This window comes from Vipera berus (assembly GCF_964194415.1).
Source record: "Vipera berus genome assembly, chromosome: 6".
Classification (NCBI taxonomy): Eukaryota; Metazoa; Chordata; class Lepidosauria; order Squamata; family Viperidae; genus Vipera; species Vipera berus.
The window spans coordinates 58,232,114-58,252,116 of record NC_138208.1 but is presented as its reverse complement, the minus strand read 5'-3'; the positions used below and the strand labels follow the sequence as shown (position 1 = coordinate 58,252,116).

Sequence of the window (20,003 nt, the reverse complement as noted above, 5' to 3'; positions counted from 1 at the left end):
GATGAGTTCAAGAAAAAACTTAGTGGGAGCTAAGTGAATTACTATGGATCAAATACAAAAATGACGGTGTCTTCATGTGATTTGATCATATAGCAACCATGTATGACAATCAAATTGCAAAACAAATATATCAAGAAGAGTGACTTTATTGCAAGAATAGAGAGGTCTAGGGGTATTGCTGCAAACTAGACTTACTGGTAGTGTATATTGTTGGTATAAACTAGATTTGGCTTTTTTCCCCCTTTGCTCATGCCTTCTGTTCCCTTACCTTAATATTTCCTACTCCTTTTCTGTTCTTTGATTAATGTTCTTCATTCCAAAAGAGCGTGGTACGTGGTTCCTTTTTATAATTTTGTGGATTAACTCAATTATGTCTGATTAAAAATAAAATAGATGCGATTATGCTTTAAAATGTTGACTTTATGCGCAGAAAGAATATTTCATCTACAAGCACTCCATTCTTTCAACCAGTCTTCCTCAACCTAGTAACCTTCAAATGCATTAGTCTTCAGTTTCTCTCATTCTCTCAATTTAGATTACATCTATAATTTGTACCTACATAATTCATTGGAATTATGTTCAAACATAATGATGAAAGATGTAGCAGTATTTAGCATACCCAGATTACTTATAGTCTGTGCCATAAAGGCATTTATCACATATTTTAATTAGTCTTTACATATGAAGAAAAAAATGAGGGAGTTCAGAAATGTGGAAGAATAATAATCATTCATTTGTCTCTGTTTTCTCTAATAGTCAAAGACTTTAGCAGGGGTTCATGAATTGTTTAAAGAAACTAGTTCCATTTTAAAAAGTAAACCAGATCAAATGGCTTTCCCCTCTAAAAAAGGTAAGAATGTTTTTATCAGCTTGTACATTTTGATAGTTACATGGTGCACTATAAATAGGGTATGTTCTAGATTTTATATAATCTTCCCAATCCTGTATATAATGTCCTTATAACTCCATGGTCTATTTTAGCTATGAAATAGCAAATACATTCATTAGTGACCAACAATGCAGTTAAAATGTATTAAATATTAAATTAGAGTCACTTATGTGACTCTAAGGGACGTGGTAGCTCAGTGGGTTAGGACGCTGAGCTTGTCAATCAGAAGGTCGGCAGTTTGGCGGGTCGAATCCCAAGTGCCGCGTAACAGAGTGAGCGCCTGTTACTCGTCCCAGCTTCTGCCCACCTAGCAATTCGAAAGCACGTAATAATGCAAGTAGAAAAATAGGGACCACTACGGTGGGAAGGTAACAGCGTTCCGTGCGCCTTTGGCATCCAGTCATGCCGGCCACATGACCACGGAGACGTCCTCGGACAAGTGCTGGCTCTTCGGCTTTGAAACAGAGATGAGCACCGGCCCCTAGAGTTGGAAACGACTAGCACGCATGTGCGGGGGAACCTTTACCTTTACCTTTATGTGACTCTAGAGTAGAAGTGTGATGAATAAAATAAAATGCATACCTAAAATAATTATGGTTTGAGGGAGAGGGTTCCGCTGGTAGTTGCAACTTAATTTGAATGAATATGTCAAGAATATTAAAAATAACACCTATACCATAATAAAGTAATGTTTTAATCATTCTATGACATTAAACATTACAACATTAAAAATTCAAAATACTCAACCAAGAATTGTTAAATGCCAGTTTTAAAAGATGATTTTTAAAATCTTTTTAGATTTTATCTTGTTTGTAGATTTAATGCTATCATGAGAGGAAGGAGAAAATTCTGTTTGGTGACATGATATCTGTAAATTCATCATGTGCTCTAACACTATACAGTACATGCATTGGACAATTTAAAAAAAATAGTATGGAGGGAGAGAGCTGATCTTTCATTCCCATTCTCACTTTAAATTCCCATCCAACATAATTGGCAGGCAAGGATTACATTCTCAAATTAAATTGTTTCTTCCAGACTGAACAAAGATTTTAAAATGCTCTTTTCACACTTCTTATATTTTATATTGTTCACTTAATATATCTACTGGACATTTTCTGTATTCCCAATTCTGTATTTTAATAGGAAATTAAGTGTGGAAACTTTATGTAAAAAAATACATGATTCTTCTAACCTGCCATATACTTTCCTGATAAACCTATGGTGCTATAGGTATGCTAGTCTTTCTGGATACATTCCAGTTCTACAAAACACTAGATGAGCATATTTTGAGGTCTGTAAATTCATTTATTCTTTAGTAACCCTTAGTGTATGTGTGTGTGTGTGTGTGTGTGTATGTTTGTGTGTGTTTGTGTGTGTGTGTGTGTGCGCGCGCGCATCTACCTCTTTCTTGAACTTTTTATATATTTAATAAAGTAGACTCTCTTCAGAAAAATATACTACAAGAAAACATTTTAAAAATTAGGATTAGGGCTATTTCTAGTCCCATAGATATTTTAACAAGGTGTATGCATTTTAGAGAGAGTTAGAATTGAAACTTTGAATGTAAAGTTCTGTTAAGTCACAAAATCAATCATATGTCTTTGGCTAATCAGTGACCTAGTTTATATTATTCTATCTTAATTGAATAATTATAAATATGAATACACATTAAAGTGCCACATCAATCCTTATTTTCCTCTTCTCACTATATCATGACTAACACTCAAAATATTTTGTTAAATGTTGATTGTCATTGCATTCAAATATTGAAATTATTATTACAAAACCTTCAAACTGTAATTTAAGATTCTGGATTATTCCAGATCTGGTAAACATAGTTTCCTGGTGTACACACTGTGGTATAAATGCAATATATTATAGTATTATGTTACAACACAGTATTATTATATTATAGTACAGTACTGTATACAAATATACAATATACCTTGAGAGCTCCCTCGTATATTAAATAATAAGGAGGAATGGGAAGGAGCAATGCAAAGATAGAAAGCAAACACATAAACCTGTCGCTTGTGTTCATTTATTTATTGAAATAAGCCTTTTTTTCTTAGGGTATACTGATTAATATTAATTGTGTGAAGTTATATAAGAATTATCCCAGTATGTGTTTTTACCTCTTGGAAAGCAAAGGAAAATGCACATACTTTTAAACAAATTTATCTGGAGGATTTATATTTATGTGCATCATCATCATTTTATTTATTTATTTATTTATTTTTGGGACTTATATGCCGCCCTATCTCCCAAAGGACTCAGGGCAGCTAACAACAATAAAACACAATAATACAAATGTTAAAAAAGATTAAACTAACAAGCCCCAATGATAAAATGATAAAATGATAAAATATTAAAAATATTCTACTTAAAAATCCCTATCGTCAGTCCAGGTCAGCCTGATGGAAGAGAAATGTTTTAAGGCAGCGACAAAAGGGCCGGAGATCCGGGGCCAACCAGACTCAAGGGGAAGTTGATTCCACAGGGCCAGCACTCCTACAGAGAAGGCCCTCCCCCTGGGGGTCGCCAGCCGACATTGTCTAGCCGACGGCACCCTGAGGAGGCCCTCCCTGTGTGAGCGCACCGGGCGATGGGAGGTCGTCATCATCATCTGTTAAATTTCTATGGAGCCCACCTCTGGGCAGTTACCAAATTTTGGGATACCTTAAAAATTAATAAATAATAAATGCCTTATATACAGTAAATCTTAATAAACTATAGTGTAATTCAGATGCATGAAGTTATGTTTCACAGAATGTAAGCTGGGAGACGTTGAGGATACTTACTGTTTTGTTGCACATAAACAACACAGCAACATAAACATTATAATACAATAAAGGATACATCCATTGGTCTCTGTCATGTACCCTATTTTATAAGCATTTGGCAGTTAACAAGGTGCCTAATTTTGTTCATTTATCTATGTTTTATCAATACAGATAAAAGCAACAGCCATAGGCTTCTGTGATGATGAGGAAAGGAATGAAATGTGTGTAATGACATCTGAATACAAACTTTGTGAATCAAATTTTTCCTCCAGTATTGGGATACAAGTACAAGAGATAGGATGTCATTTTTTATCATCATGTCTATGGCCACAACAAATCCATTACTGTATCATCTTTCATATCTTTAATTTCTTTTTCTTAGATGCTGTACCTAATGTGCCAAGTAAATATACTATTCAGTATCTGAGTCATTATTTTCCTGAGCAAGGATTAAGTGAGTAATTCATTTATAAATATGATTAAGATAGAAATGCATGCATATACAGTATATTTACAGGCAGTACAGTATAGTGAAATTATGACTATAAAATACATATTTGTAGTCAAGCTGTTTCAACAGTGCTTGTTCCTAGGATTAGTCACAGTTTGCAAGAATAAATTCTTTTAATTCTGCATTTTATTACAGTGGAAGTGGACTATGCTTCTTGATTTCCATAGGCAAATTAAGAATTAGAGTCCAGTGTGACATGTTAAATACTATAGAAAAATTACTCAGGAATAAATACTGTTACAGAACATAAACTTACACAAAATGTCCTAATGAAATTTAATCCCTAAAATGTTGAGAGCTAAAAATGTTAGCAATATTTTGGGTAAAAATTCTCTTGACTGAGGGCAGAAGTGGAATGTGGTGTGAAAGAAGTGAAAAGTGTTAAGTGTTTGGTACCATTTTTATGGGCCCAGGAACAGACTTACAAAATCAAGTTGACATTGGACATCATTCTGTTTGCAATTTTGAAGATCCTTACGATTTTGTTTTTGAAGACACCTGGGATTCTTGATAAAATAATTATGCGTCCAGCATTATTGAGTATGACAAAAAACAAAACATGATTATAGTAGTAGTGTTTTACAAATTAAATTCATTAAAGTGATTTTGCATTTATCTTAATTTTCAAGGTTACTGGTAGTGACATTTGTCAGTTCACTTAATTGTACATAAATGTGCACACATTCAACATTTTGTAGTTAATAAGATTGTATATATGAGAGAGTAAATCTAGGCACTTAAGAGCTAGATACATTCCTTAACTATATTTGATACTCTCAATTTTTATCATGTCAAGATTATATTGCAATACTATGTCTGGGTTTGGTCTTTTATATAAACAGATTTTGGATGGGATCTAACCCAGCCTTTTAAGCATGTTGTTTCCCAGAGACTTTTCCTACCTCCTACTCCCCATAACCAAATGTGCAATACACCAAGAAGAAATAGTGCACTTCTGGGTTGCCGACTTCCTAGAGTGGAAAATATGAAGAGGGAAGTAAGCATCCATCAAAAAAGTTAAGTACTGTAGCACAATATTATGAAAAGGGGAAATGGGGGCAATACATAGTTAGAAGTGATCAACCATGCAGGTATAACAAATATTATACGTTGATTTCCTTTCATAGACAAATCTGATAGTAATTACAGCCAGTTATAGAAGCTTTCTGCAACTTGACACCCTTCAGATGTGTTAGGCTACTGGTTCTCCAGACAACCAAAAGACCGGGAAAGACTAAGTCATTTTAGTCAAAATCAGTGCATGAGTGACATACAGATTAAGATAATGTAACATTTTTTGTACATATTACAAACCATCAAACATCATAGAAGTGCTTAGGAATTTTCTCATTTTTATCCAGACAACTATCCAAGTTACAACTTTCCCAATTTGCCCAACTTGCACAAGCCCCAGTGTAGAGCTTAATGGCTAAGTAGGTTTTGAATTTTCATCTTATTTCCTCAAATATGTAGCTTAACAGCTAAACCATTTCCAGTTGTTAATATCCATTTTATAAATAAAAAAGGAACTTACACCATACAGAAATAACAGATCACTTTTTGAATATTACATATTATATCATTCCAGACTAGTTAACCTCAAATACAAAAACATATTTATTTATTTATTTATTTATTTATTTATTTATTTATTTATTTATTTATTTATTTATTTATTTTATTTATTTATTTATTTATTTATTTATTATTTATTTATTATTTATTTAGTTATTTATTTAGTTATTTATTTTTATATACCGCCCTTCTCCCGGAGGACTCAGGGCGGTGTACAGAGAAATAAAGTAAGAATACAATAAAAATAAAAATTATTAAAACCCAAATCCATCAGGCCAGGCCGGCTTGTTGGAATAGATAAGTTTTTAGATCACACCGGAAGGAGCGAAGGTCGGGGGCCATCCGGATTTCAGCTGGTAAGCGGTTCCAAAGGATTGGCGCACCCACCGAGAATGCTCTCCCCCTGGGGGTCACCAGCCGACATTCTCTCACCGGTGGCACCCTGAGGAGGCCCTCTCTGTGGGAGCGCACAGGACGGAGGGATGTTGACGCTGGCAGTAGGTGCTCCCGTAGGTAATCCGGACCCATGTCATGTAGGGCTTTGTATGTCATCACTAGCACCTTGAATTTCACCCGGAAGGCAACTGGAAGCCAGTGCAGCTCACGGAGCAGAGGTGTAATATGGGAGTATCGGGAGGCCCCCAAAAGCACTCGTGCAGCTGCACTCTGCACCAGCTGAAGCTTCCGAGTGGTTCTCAAGGGCAGCCCCATGTAAAGAGCGTTGCAGTAGTCAAGACGAGAGGTCACAAGTGCCTGGGTGACTGTACGCAAGGCATCCAAGTCCAGATAAGGTCGCAGCTGGCGCACCAGACGAACCTGAGCGAAGGCTCCTCTAGTCACAGCTCCTATATGATCTTCTAAGGAGAGCTGTGAATCTAAGAGGACACCCAGATTGCGAGCCTTATCTACGGGGGGTAATAACTCGCCCCCGATATTAAGAGATGGAATACTCTGAATATCCTGACATGCCGGTATGTACAGCCATTCAGTCTTGTCCGGGTTGAGTTGAAGCCTGTTCCTCCCCATCCATTCCCAGACCGCTTCCAGGCACTGGGACATCACGTCGAGGGCATCACTGATGTGGTTTGGGGTCGAGATGAAAAGCTGGGTGTCATCAGCATACTGATGATAACCCACTCCAAAACCACGAATGATCTCACCCAGCGGTTTCATGTAGATGTTGAACAGGAGAGGCGAGAGGACCGACCCCTGAGGAACTCCACAAACGAGAGACCTTGGGGTCGACCTCTGCCCTCCTGCCAACACCGACTGCTAACGTCCCAGGAGATAGGAGGAGAACCACCGAAGAACTGTGCCTCCCACTCCCAATCCCCTGAGACGCCGCAGCAGGATACCATGGTCGATGGTATCGAAAGCTGCCGAGAGGTCTAATAGGACTAGGACAGAGGAATATCCCCTGTCCCGGGCCCTCCAGAGATCATTCACCAGAGCGACCAATGCCGTCTCCGTGCTGTGCCCGGGCCTGAAACCCGATTGGCACGGGTCTAGATAATCCTCTTCATCCAGGACCAGAGGGAGCTGATGCGCCACCACACTCTCAACAACCTTCGCAAGAAAGCGAAGGTTGGAGACCGGACGAAAGTTATTTAACACAGCTGGGTCCAAGGCGGGCTTCTTGAGGAGAGGTCTCACCACCGCCTCCTTCAAGGCGGCGGGGAAATTACCCTCGCTCAAAGAAGCAGATATAACCGTCTGGAACCAGCCTCGTGTCCCCTCCCGAGCTGCATAAACCAGCCAGGAAGGGCACGGGTCCAATAAACATGTGGTGGAGCTCAATCTCCCCATAATCCTGTCCACTTCCTTCAGAGTCACAGGATCAAACTCCTCCCAGATAACGTCGACAAGACCGCCCGTGTCCTGTTCGTCAGACTCTGCCCAGTTGGAGTCCAGGCCGGTCCAAATCCGAGCGATTTTATCCAACAGATATTGACCAAATTCCTCAGCACGACCCTGCAAGGGCTCCTCCCTCACCTCCTGATTGAGGAGGGAGCGGGTCACCCTAAACAGGGCGGCTGGGCGATTATCTGCAGATGTGATGAGGACGGAGAAGTAATTAGACCTCGCCGCTCTCATCACTGCGAGATAAGACCTAATATGGGTTATTAGTCACAACCGGTCGGATTCGGATTGGCTGGACCTCCAACGGCTCTCTAGGCCCCGTCTCTGATGCTTCATCTCCCGGAGCTCCGCAGAGAACCATGGAGCTCGCTGGGATCTGCACCGGGTCAGGGGCCGCAAGGGTACAACTCGGTCAAGTGCCTCCGCGGCTGCCCTTTCCCAGGCTTCCACTAAGGCATCCGCCGAGTTGTGAGCGGGGGAGGCAGGTGGGGCCCCAAGCGCTGCCTGGAACCTGTCAGGATCCATTAAGCGCCTGGGGCGGTACCATCTAGTTGGCTCCATACACCCACGGCGGGGGGTGGCAAAACGGAAGACCAGCCGCAGGAGGTGATGATCGGTCCATGACAGGGGCATAACAGTTGGAGAGCCCCCACCAAGATCATCAAACCTCCGTCCAGATAAGAAAACCAAGTCAAGGGTGTGGCCTCCCTCATGAGTCAGTCCAAGAATTACTTGCGTCAGGTCCATGGCCATCATGGAAGCCATGAACTCCCGAGCCAACTCAGATGATCCTCCTAGGGATGGTAGATTGAAGTCACCCAAAACTATAAGTTTGGGGAACTCAATCACCAACCCCGAGAGGACATCGAGTAGCTCAGGCAGGGCTGCCGCTGCGCGACTAGGCGAAAGGTACACCAGCAGCAAGCCCATCTGCGCCCCAGGACCATATCTTAAAAAGAGAGACTCACACCCGACTATCTGAGGAACGGTGGTCTCCCGCGGACATAGGGTCTCCCTAATAACTACCGCCACTCCCCTGCCCCTAACATGAGCCCGGGGCTGGTGTAGCACCCGGAAACCTGGTGGGCAAAGATCAACCAAAGGAACACCGCCCTCTGGGCCCAACCAAGTCTCTGTGATGCAAGCCATATGTGCTTAATTGCTTGAGTTCTTCAACAATAATCCAAAATATCACAATAATTTTGATTTCCACAATTTTTGTGAGCCATTTTTTTCATAAATTCTGTATTTTTATATAATCGTAGAGTTGGAAGGAACTATTTAGGCCAAGTCCAATTTTGTCTCATTGTAAATCATTAATAAATCAAATTGATTTTTAATGATAGAGGCTAAAACCTTATTTATAGTATCTTGAAAATATTTAAAACAAGGGGGATGCCATCTACTTAATTTTAAATGTCCAAATGAATGAACATAAGCAGAATTATTCCCTTGTACAAAAACTATATCAGTAATCAAAAATATTAATGTGGTTCTCTCCCGGAGAAGAGAATAATGATTTTCATTCTTAACATAAGAAAGGACTGAAATCTATGTAATAAATAAAGTCGTTTAATTTCAATTATACTATATGTCGTCTTTTTATCTCTTATTTGTAGCATCACTCATACAACTGGACAGTCATCCAAGGTAGGAAAACTATATATTTGTTATTACTGATTTCTGGAACCCTCATATTAAACCTTGGGGGAAAAATCTTACAGAATATACAGTAATTTACTTTAATATGGATCAGTCAAATATAAGACTGCACATGTGCTTTATAAAACTATTATCTCTAGTCTTTATTTTAATTAAAATTTCTATCATTCTCTCTTACAATAAATTTTACATTGCAAGTTTGGGTGCAGGTATAAATGAAATATGAAAAATCTGCTTATAAAAAAGAAATATTTGCCAGCAGAACAATTATTTTACTTTATTTTAAAGAAGAAACATAATAACAAGTCACATCTTTCATATCCAAATATAGCATAAATGTAAACATAAGTACTATTTCACAAAATGAGTTGACTGTATATTTCAGAAGACACAACATTTTTGAAGTGTTACCTTTTTTGTATAACTTTTAAGAATTGATTCATTTTGCATGTTATTTTCTTCTGAGTTTTGAGATGGTTAATCTTAATCTGTTTCAGCTCTTTATATCTGCCTCAGCCAGTAGCAGAAAATCATCCTGGAAGGGGCTGTGAAACACTACAGTTAAACGAAAAAGAACTACAAAATATTGCTCTAGCTAAAGAAATCCATTTAAATGCTCCATATAACAAAGCTGCAGCCTGGAGATTAGAAAAGTATCAAACTGGAAAGACTAATAGTTGCAGAGATCCAGAGATCAAAGGTTTTTCTCATATTGGACATTAAAATTTTATTAATTACAGTGGGTTTATATCTCATCAAAATGTCTAAAATACATTGGCTGATTTACTTGTATACTATCAAAGGCTGGACCTTAAAGTCTTCCAAGTCTTCATGAACAATTTGATACATAAAATATTTTAAGTCAATTCATTATCTATCTTAGGAAAAGGAACACTAACTTTAATCTGAAGATTTTTTTTTCTTGATTGATGGAGAATATTCAGTTAAGTTAATCAACTACAGAGTCAATAATAGCAAAAGTAGTACTACCGTAAAACACATATGCCCAGGATCAGCCATTTTTAACCTGCCTATCAAGCTGCCAAAATCAGAGAGATAGAGCAAACTGTAGGGTTGAATGGGTTACCTTCTGATACAAAAATAAAACATTTATTCATATTGTATTTTCTCTTTCTCATTTACTCCTTCTCAGAGGAGAGGAATAACTGGAAATAATATTTGAACTATACATTTGTATTTGGGGTGGGAAAAGCCAATATTTAAAATTTGAAGAACATTTAATAGAATATAATTTCCTAAGCTACTTTATAGCATGTACTTCCAGTACTGCTCAAAAGAGTTCATGGAGAATGAATTAGCCTCACATACATAAACATAGACATGTATATCTATACCTTCTATGAAAAGACTGATACAGAGTATCAATTAAATTTAACAATATGATTTAAATTTATTTTTAATAATTCACATAGTTATATCATTACTTATTTCAAAATAAGACTTTAAAATACGCTTTTGATAATGAGTGAATGGCTTCTATGGTAATACATACAGTTCTTATATTTCCTCACAAATCTGTTTATGGAATAGATATCTGAAAATAAATAACAATGGAAGTCAATTTTTTAGACTTAAATACAGTATATAGATGAGTTGAGATTTTAGAATCTCATTTTTAGTTATTAATTTATTATTATTTATGTCACCTATTCTTTTGGTTCTACATGAAAGATTTTGGAGGGGAAATATGCAAAGAAGTACTAGTAATCTGCAGCTCTCCTACAGAGATGTTTACTCATTGTGGAACTCTGCTACATGGTTTATTAAATTATGAAACTAAACAAGCTGAATTTGTGGACTGTACAGCCTTTCTTCCTTCCAAATTTGATGAGTTCCCCATCTATCCCCTCATCCAAATCAGAACAGAGCCCTGGGCCATCCCACTACACACTTCCCTCCATGTATATGCAGTTCCATTGAGGACCACATGCTGAGTACAGCCAGTCAGCCAGCTACGAATCCACCTGGTGGTGATGCTGTCTAACCCACATTTTTCTATCTTATCAAATAGTAGATTGTGGTCTACTTTATCAAATGTCCAGGTAAATTATATCCACAGCATTCCTCTGGTCCACTAATTTTGTCACTTGGTCAAAGAATGCAATAAGATATGTCTGGCATGATCTGTTTTTGACAAACCTATGTTGGCTTTTGGTAATGACTTTGTTTGCCTCTAGGTGTTCGCTGATTCGTTGCTTGATTATCTTTTCCAGAACCTCCCCAGGTATTGAGGTTAGGCTGTTAGGTCTGTAGTTTCCTGGATCTATTTTTTCCCCTTTTTTGAAGATGGGAACTACATCAGCTCTTTTCCAGTCCTCTGGTAGTTCCCCAGTGCTCCAGGATCTTTGAAAGATATAGTTCAGTGGTTCTGAGATCACATCTGCCAGTTCCTTCAGAACGTTGGGGTGTAATCCAACTGATCCTGGTGATTTGAACTCCTCTAGGATGAACAGGTGCTCACTTACCATTTTCTTGCCTATCTTAACATCTTTCTAATCTGTTTTTACAGTACTGTTTTTGATAGGCTGGACTGTTTTTTCCCTTTGTGTAAAGACAGATGCAAAAAGCAAGTTAAATAGTTCTGCTTTCTCCCTGTTGATTGTCACCTTCTTGCCACTTTCACCCACTAATGGACCAATCATTTCCTTGACTTTTTTCTTGTTTTTTAACATGTTGAAAGAAGCTTTTTTTGTTATTTTTGACTTTTGTCCCAATCCTTAGTTCATTTTGAGCTTTAGCTTTCCTCACTTCCTCTTTGCAGGCTCGGGCTATTTGCTGATATTCTGATATACTTGTCCTTTTTATCTTTCAATTTATCAGAGAGTTCATTATGCAGCCATGCTGGTTTCTTTTGACAGCTGTTATTTTTCCTCTTTGTTGGTATTGTGCTAGACTGGGCTGTTATTATCTCACTTTTCAAAATTTCCCAAGCTTCTTGGGTTGTTTTCCCCTTGAGGATTCTCATCCATGGAATCCTTCCCAAGCTCTCTCTAAGTTTATTGATATTAGCTCTCTTAAAGTCCAAGACTCTAGTTTGACCATATTCTATTGCTTGTGCTTCCATCTATCATTTCATCATTTCATCTCTGATAGTGAGAATTAGGTGCAATATTGCTGATCCACTAGTTCCCTTCTCTACTTTTTGGCAGACAAAGTTGTCTGCTAGGTTTGTCAGGAATCTTTCACTTGGTGCAGAGTTTGTCTCCCAGTTGATGTCAGGGTAATTAAAGTCCCCCATTACTATTTTGATGTGCTTCCTACATACCTTAGTTAGCTGACTAGCAAAAAGTTCATCTTTTTCCTCTGTTTAGTTGGGTAGCCTATACTATACACCCATGGCAATGTTATTTTTTCACCCTTTTATATTGACCCAAATGCATTCAAGACAGTTTTCATCATTATTGTGCTTTATTTCTGTAGAGATGTAGTTATTTCTTTTTATATATATATTCAAGTTTTATTGATTTTTTAAATATTTACATATACATGTATTTGTGAAGCAATATGGTGGTTGGGTAGTCAAAATAACAAATAACAAGTTGTAAATAGTTCAGGTTACATCAACGGGGATTCCCTCTCTGATTCCCTTAGTTATCACGTAGTCAAAATAGTCAAGTTAATACACTTCTAGTTGTACCTAGTCAATTAACAAAATTTTCAATATATTTTCAATATATTTTCACTAATAGATAACAATATCCTGTTTTAAAAATTTATCTAATTGCAATAGAATATTCTAGAATAGCCTATAGTATACAAAAAAACCTTAATTTTTGGGTAACCCACAATTCCCTATTTCAATAAAGAATAATTCTCTTGTCTACAAAACTTACATTGTTCGTTACAAAACATTCTTATGTTTTACCACTAAAGTCTAGTTTTCATCTTAACAAATAACCAATTATTAGAAGTATATTTTTTATCTTAACCATTCAACAATTATTAAAGTACTCTCTTTTATATACAAAATTCTAGATTCTATAATATAGTTCAAAAGTAACAACTAATATATTCTATAAGTCATCTTAACCATACATCAATTGTTAAAATACTATCTTTTGATATATCATTCCAAATTCTATAATATAGTTCAGAATTATATTCTAAGAGCTTACTTTTGTTTTCCCTTACAGATCTAAAAGCTGAATGTAGAATCAGTTATATTTTTTAGAGATTCCTCTTAATCCATTGAAAGGTATTTTTATATCTTTAGGAATCCCAAAAAAGAAACCAGTTTTTTGAATCTAACTCTTGCCTTCCTTTTGTGCCAATCAGGCTTCCCTCTTGGCATCTTTAAATTCTCAAATGTATCTTCCTTTCTTCCTATAGCCCTTATTTGAATCCAGGGAACATATCCAAATGTCAATTTTGCAAGGAAAATCTCCCCTTTGTAGCCATTGTAGTTTTGCTTTCATAGTTCAGTTTTTGATGATTGATGTAATATAGTTTCCATTAGATCAGTCAAGTCTTTTTGTTCTTCCAATTCTATCTGGGTTAGGTAGAAAGTAGCAGCTGGTGTTATGGTTGTCATTTGATTAGTTGAATTCTCAATATAGTGTATTTGAAGGCCTTTAGTGTCTTCACTCTTAGTATTGCTTTCTTCAAGTGCTGTTGCTTTTTGAGTTGTAAGTGTTGTAGTTGCCATTAAAGTTTGGACTTTAAGGTTTTCTGTAGGTTGCTTTTGTTGTTCTTTGAAATCTCCTATTTTAGTGTTAGTTTCCACTTCTATTTGGTTTTGAGTTTTTTCCTCATTTAAAGTCAGAATTTGATTTGGTGGCTTTGAGTTGTCAGATTTTTCTTGCAGTTTGGCTTTAATTTGCTCTGTCATTGCCAAAATCGTGTCCAGTATCAGTTTATAGTCAAGTGGTGGGATATATTCATCCATTTTGTTATTGTTTGCAGCTAAATTTTCCATGGAGCCTATTTTAATAAGAATCAAGGATTATCCACCTCCAAAAGAGTTGTTTTCAGTGCCAGGTGTTCCCATACTTATCTTAAAGAATAATGTCAAGGACAGCTCTGTTATTGAGTCAGCTCTCACAACAGAAAAAAGAAATTTAGTTGCTGTACCACGTTTCGCCACAAGATGTCATCAATAACTTATAAAATGCAAATTAATATATTTTTTCCAAATTAATATAGAACTTTTGTAACATTAGTCCAATTTTTTCCTTAATTCACAGCTTAGAGAGGAGCTTTGTAGGAGCTTTTTAGTAAATACAGATGAAATTGCTTAGATTCTTTGCTGAATTACTTAAATTTCTTTTAAAGCTTTAAGGCTTTAAGATTTGTTCCCAGAGTAGATATTCGCCATTTTTTCAAAAGATGGGGAAAGAAATTTTCAGGAAAGTCCCACAGGAAGATGGTTAAGGGAATAGGAAAGGTAAAGGCTCACCCATGTCCTCCAGATTGCTTCTTAGTGCTGGGTAGTGCTTTTGGCTTTCAGCAGGGAGCAGCTTAGTGACCAGCTATCTTTATGGGCGGTCTCTTCTTCTTTAGGCCAAAGGAGATTGTCCCGGATTCAAGCGGAGGGCTGCCGCCCTTCCGTGATTGCAGGGAAGTCTTCCTCTCCAAAAAAAGGAAAGAAACAGGAAGCGTACTGTTCCTGAGCATCCGGAAGCGCCGCGCACGTAAACTGGAAGCCCGAGATGTAGTTATTTCTTATAGAGAGAGCAACTCCACCTCCTCTTTTATTTCGTGTTTCTTTAAAATAATTTAAATCCCTCTAGCTGGGTGTTCCATTTGTGGGTTTCATCCCACCAAGTTTCCGTAATGGCAATAATATCATTATCTGCCCTCATTTACCTGAATTTCTAGTTCACCCTGTTTATTGTTTATATTCTGTGCATTGGTGTATAGACACTTGAGTCTGTTATGACTAACCCTGTTTACTTTCTACATAACCTGTGTGGTGCTTGAGTTCCCCTATTTTCTTACCACCAGTTTGATTATTGCACTTGGTGTAGCACTCACTATTAAAAGCTTGATTATGCTTGACAGCTAGGTTAATATTCTTGTCCATACACACCTCTAGGTTACATGCGCTGGTAACCCTAAATTTTTTAGATTGACAGGAACAGGAATTTTCTGTATCAATTAACTCACTGTCCCCATTGTTCAGTTTAAAATTACTACAAGCAGAGCCTCCTATTCCAGGAACAGGTGAAACTTGCACACATGACGGATTTGTTGAAAAGTCAAGGTCATAGATTGCACACCAATTCTGTCTGGGGGAGTTATATCCCATTTAGAGTTATCAATTGAAAAACTTTATGAGGACTGATATTCTAACACTTTGAAAGAATTAAAAATTAAGCTGGGACAGAATAATAGTTGGCTGAAATGTTTGTGCTGAAATCTAAACTAGGAGGTTTAGGGGGAAAAAACCCCTCAGCAATGACATGTCACTTCCATATTACTGCCAAATAAACTTCTTTCCTTCCCTCCCTTCCTCTTTCTCTCAGAGATGCACATATTCTCTGCAGAGCACATAATCCTTTTATTCATAGGAGAAGGGGATTTGGGAAATTTTTAAAGTATCAGCTTGAATTATCGTAAATGAACATAATGATTTATGACACAATGATCAACTTGAAATACATTTTTTCCTAATTGAGTATAACAAAATATGCACACATGACAAGATCTGAAAGAAGGATTCTGTAGGATAGGCTGTAAATTTATTAATATATCACAGAAAAAAATCATGTAAAACATGTTAGGACTAAATTGTTGAACTGTGTGTTAAAATGATCTTGGGAAACATTATCTCAGATTTACTTATTTTTGATCACAGGTTTCCCTGAGCCACCAAAAAGTATTTTACCTGGAAGCAAAGATAAAGTAAATGAATTGTCACCAGCAAGAAATGCAAAAACTAACAGAATTAGTGGAGGGACCTGTGAAGAAGATCTTAAACTGAACAAATCTTCTATAACACAAGATTTGCTGCTATCCCTTCCTTTGATGTCTGAGGGAAAATACAGTCAGCCCACTGAAAAATATTTGAGGAATGAACAACATCTAAAATCCTTGGGCCGACACCGGTAAGTAAAGTGTAGTATGCATTCAGCCTGATTTTTAATGCTTCCATCCAAAATTGTTTTGTGATTGCTTTTTTTTAATGAGAAAGTCAAGTTTATGTGACAATGGGCAGAAATAGATCAAAACAAAGATTCAACAAAACAGCAGAATTCCAGATCAAGAAATATTTAACTGAAGCAAGTTTAAATTAAATTATTTTGTAAATAATATAAAGAAGCATTCTGAATTCACTGAATAAAGAATGTAGTCACAGCAAGTCAGGAAGAAAAATATATACTTCTTAATATTAAGATTTTGTATTTTTTGTCAATAAGTAGCTTCCATGTTTTACATCCTGATTCACTGATTCTAAAAAAAAAAAAAGCATGGCCTCTGTTGTGCTGGGCAGCCTGGATTATCAAGAAGCATGTTATGAAACATGTAGTAACTATATAACTAGCAACTAATTTTGAGGTATTGCTTTTAAAATTACTTTGTTTTGCTTATTTGTGCAGACCACGCCTTGCTACTTTACTCACTACAAAAGGGCCCAACAAAACAATTTTAATGAAACATTCTGAAGATGATGAAACATCCAGGTCTCTACTGCAAAGCAGGCCAAAAATGCCAACAAGAAACCTGCTTTGCCAGAGTGAAAGCAAATTTTTTCCTAAGAGATGTAAAAATGACAGACCTTCAGGGCAAGATCTTCCAAACACAACTGAGACTATTTCTTTTCATGCGTAACACAAGATGCAGTTTCTTTTGTGCCATTTCAGACTACATCCGAGCGTCCTGCTTTACCTCTGTAGACATCGGACTGGGAAGATGTTGCAGGCAGAGCAGTTGCACTTTCACAAGATTGAACTATTGGATACAAATTAGAACATCTGGGAGGGAGGTGGCTGTGATTAATATAAACAAAACTAAAATATGATCTGATTTATTTTTATTGCTAGCCAATTGCACAGGGCAGCAAGTTGAATCATTTCATTTCTTTTTTATAAAAGTTTTTATTGAATTTTATAAGGTTGGGGAAGGGATAGAACCAGGGTAGGGATTAAGGTTCAGGGTGGGGTTAGGCTCGGGAAAATCATTTCATTTCTAAATATAATAATTCAAGAAAATGATATGGAAAAAATGAAATGGAATTTGGGTTTCTCAGGGCTGAATCATATTAAACAAGGGTAGGATTTTCATTCCATAAGGTGTTCAATCTTAAAAGAAAAAAAGTATTGTAGTGTATGCAGCTTAGCATACACGTGTGACAGCTACTGAGGGAGGCGCAGAGCTGGACAGCTCCGGGCAGGAACAGCGTTCGGCGGGAGAGCCGGATTGAAAGGGATTGGCTGACCCGCCAGTGCAAAGCAGGGGTTTAACTCTATTGGCCAGGTATTCACCTGGCCAGGTATAAAGGTGACTGGTACCCTTTGTTCCTCCATTCTGGACCACGTTTCCCTCCTAATAAAGTCATGCACGCTTGAAGTCTGAGTCTCCTTGATCCTCATACCTGACACAACAATTGGCGATGAAGGTGGGAGCCTGTTCCAAAGGGTGGTAGGACACCCCATCTGGCAGGGAATCATCGCCTGAAGCAGAACAGGATTGATCGGATCGCTCGAGATGTCTCAGGACGGTCAGGCTCCCATGGCTCAGGTCGGTCAAGCCCCCATGGCACCAGTCGGGTTAGCTCAAGCCCCCATGGCACCAGTCGGTTTAGCTCCTGTTTTCAATAGTGCCCAGCCCGAAGAATGGGAAGTGTTCATGGGGCAGCTAGAGTTTTATTTCATGGTAAACCGCATTACTGAGGACAGGATAAAGGTGGCCGCCCTACTCAGCATATGCAGAAAGGACATTTATAAACTGGCAGTGGGTCTGTGTTTACCCACGGCCATTGGGGAGGTGAAGTTCGACGACCTCATTGACAAACTGAATCAGCATTTTAACCCGCACATGTCGGAAATGGCATGGACGTTTGAGTTTGTAAAGAGGAACCAGCTGCCGGGTGAATCAGGGTCAGCATTCATGGCTGCAGTCCGACAGGCAGCTCGCCTTTGCAACTTTGAAAATTTAGAAAGGAGGTTGCGGGACAGAATCGTCTTCGGCCTCAGGGACCGAAAAACTGAGGTGTCAAGCCCTACTGGCTTGTCACCCGTCGGGGACACCTCGTCACACCAGCCCATCTGTCTCCGATGTGCCGGCCGGACTCCGGTGTCCCCTTCTCATCTCCGGAAGCCGTTCTCCGCACCAGCACAGAGGAGCGGCTTCCCCTCGTTGCTACTGGCCGGGTATGGCGTCTGACCTTCAGAAGCCGCAACAGCCCGTTACCGGCCAGCTGACGCCTGCACCTGCGCTGAACGGCTGCGTGGCACCTGAGCAGCTGGCACTGGAGTCGCCGGCTGCGCCTGCACCCGAACAACGGGAGCATCTGCAGGTGACTGCCGACCGGCCAATGGACACGCCTGCGCAGGACAGCGCTTGAACAGCTGGGACCGGTGCGGGTGGCCACTGGCTGGGGGTCGGGTGCACCTGCGCCATGTCCTTTCGGCGCAGGGCCCGCAGACCTCCCTCTGACCGGAACAGGACGATAGGCAGCCGGATGGATTAGACTGCCGCAGGCAGCTGCCGGCCAGTTGGTGGTCATGCTTGCGCTGCCCCTTTCTTCGGCCGGACCTTCGGGCGGACCAGTGGTGGGGACGTTTCGAGTGTTGGGTTTTTTACGGCGGGCTGGTGGGGGGGGCATGACCGCAGTGAAAGGGCTGCACGGTGCGGGTGGTGGGGTCTGGGAGAGGACGGCTGGGGGGCAGGACGAGGCTTACCTGGCAGACAGCCCTACGGGGTACCAACAAAGTGCACAGAGGGAGGTCAGCGCGCAGGGTGATGGGCGGGGCCTTTATTTTATTTATTTATTTATTTTATTACATTTATATACCGCCCTTTCCCGGAGGACTCAGGGCGGTTTACAGGGTAATTAAAAACCAAAAATACAAAAGTTAAAAACCAAGTTTAAAAAAGATTAAATTTATCCCTGTATAAATAAAACCCCAATTAAAATAAATTAATCCTCAGCCTGGGCCAGAGAGCTCGAAGAGCCAGGTCTTCAGGCCCCGGCGGAATGAACGGAGGTCGGGGGCAGTCCTCAGCTCCACTGGCAGCTGGTTCCAAAGGGCAGGCGCCCCCACTGAGAAGGCCCTCTCCCTGGGTGTTACCCGCCGGCAATCTCTTACCGGTGGCACCCTGAGAAGACCCTCCCTGTGGGAGCGCACTGGACGAAGGGAACTTGATGCCGGCAGCAGGTGTTCCCTCAGAATTCCCCTTTATGAGGTAGCGGGCGGATGCCGGTTTGTTCTGGAGGGGTAGGGTTGGGGCGTGTCCTCATGATAAAAGAGCATTGGAGCAGGATGCTGCCAACGCTGACTTTATTGCGGTTTGCTGTGTGTCAGAAGAATAAACCTCGTCACTCGTTCCTTAGCTGTGTTTGTGGTTCATCGTCAAGGATGTTTGTGATATGAGGCAGAAGCTGCTGGCCAGACCAGGTCTGACTCTCAAGTAAGTGCAGGAGGAAGTACTGGCCTGGGAGTTAGCTGAGAAGCCAGAGCCGACTGAGACCAACCAAGGCAATCAGAGTATCACTGTCCATCAGACGCACGTGACCGGAGGGAGCAGCACGGGTGAT

General features: G+C 39.3%; 1 protein-coding gene across 1 annotated transcript in view; it reads left to right on the top strand.

Annotated features, from left to right (window-relative positions):
* AGBL3 (AGBL carboxypeptidase 3) overlaps positions 1-17,074 on the top strand; it is a gene marked incomplete at both ends in the record, with an annotated part of 44,277 nt that extends 27,203 nt beyond the window's left edge. Inside the window, 7 exons of the mRNA XM_081330425.1 lie at positions 757-850; positions 4,058-4,129; positions 5,029-5,202; positions 9,241-9,271; positions 9,781-9,983; positions 16,101-16,350; positions 16,843-17,074. Coding sequence (XP_081186551.1) covers positions 757-850; positions 4,058-4,129; positions 5,029-5,202; positions 9,241-9,271; positions 9,781-9,983; positions 16,101-16,350; positions 16,843-17,074 — 1,056 coding nt within the window. The remainder of the gene's footprint in view (positions 1-756; positions 851-4,057; positions 4,130-5,028; positions 5,203-9,240; positions 9,272-9,780; positions 9,984-16,100; positions 16,351-16,842) is intronic.
* Between the last annotated feature and the right edge of the window lie 2,929 nt (positions 17,075-20,003).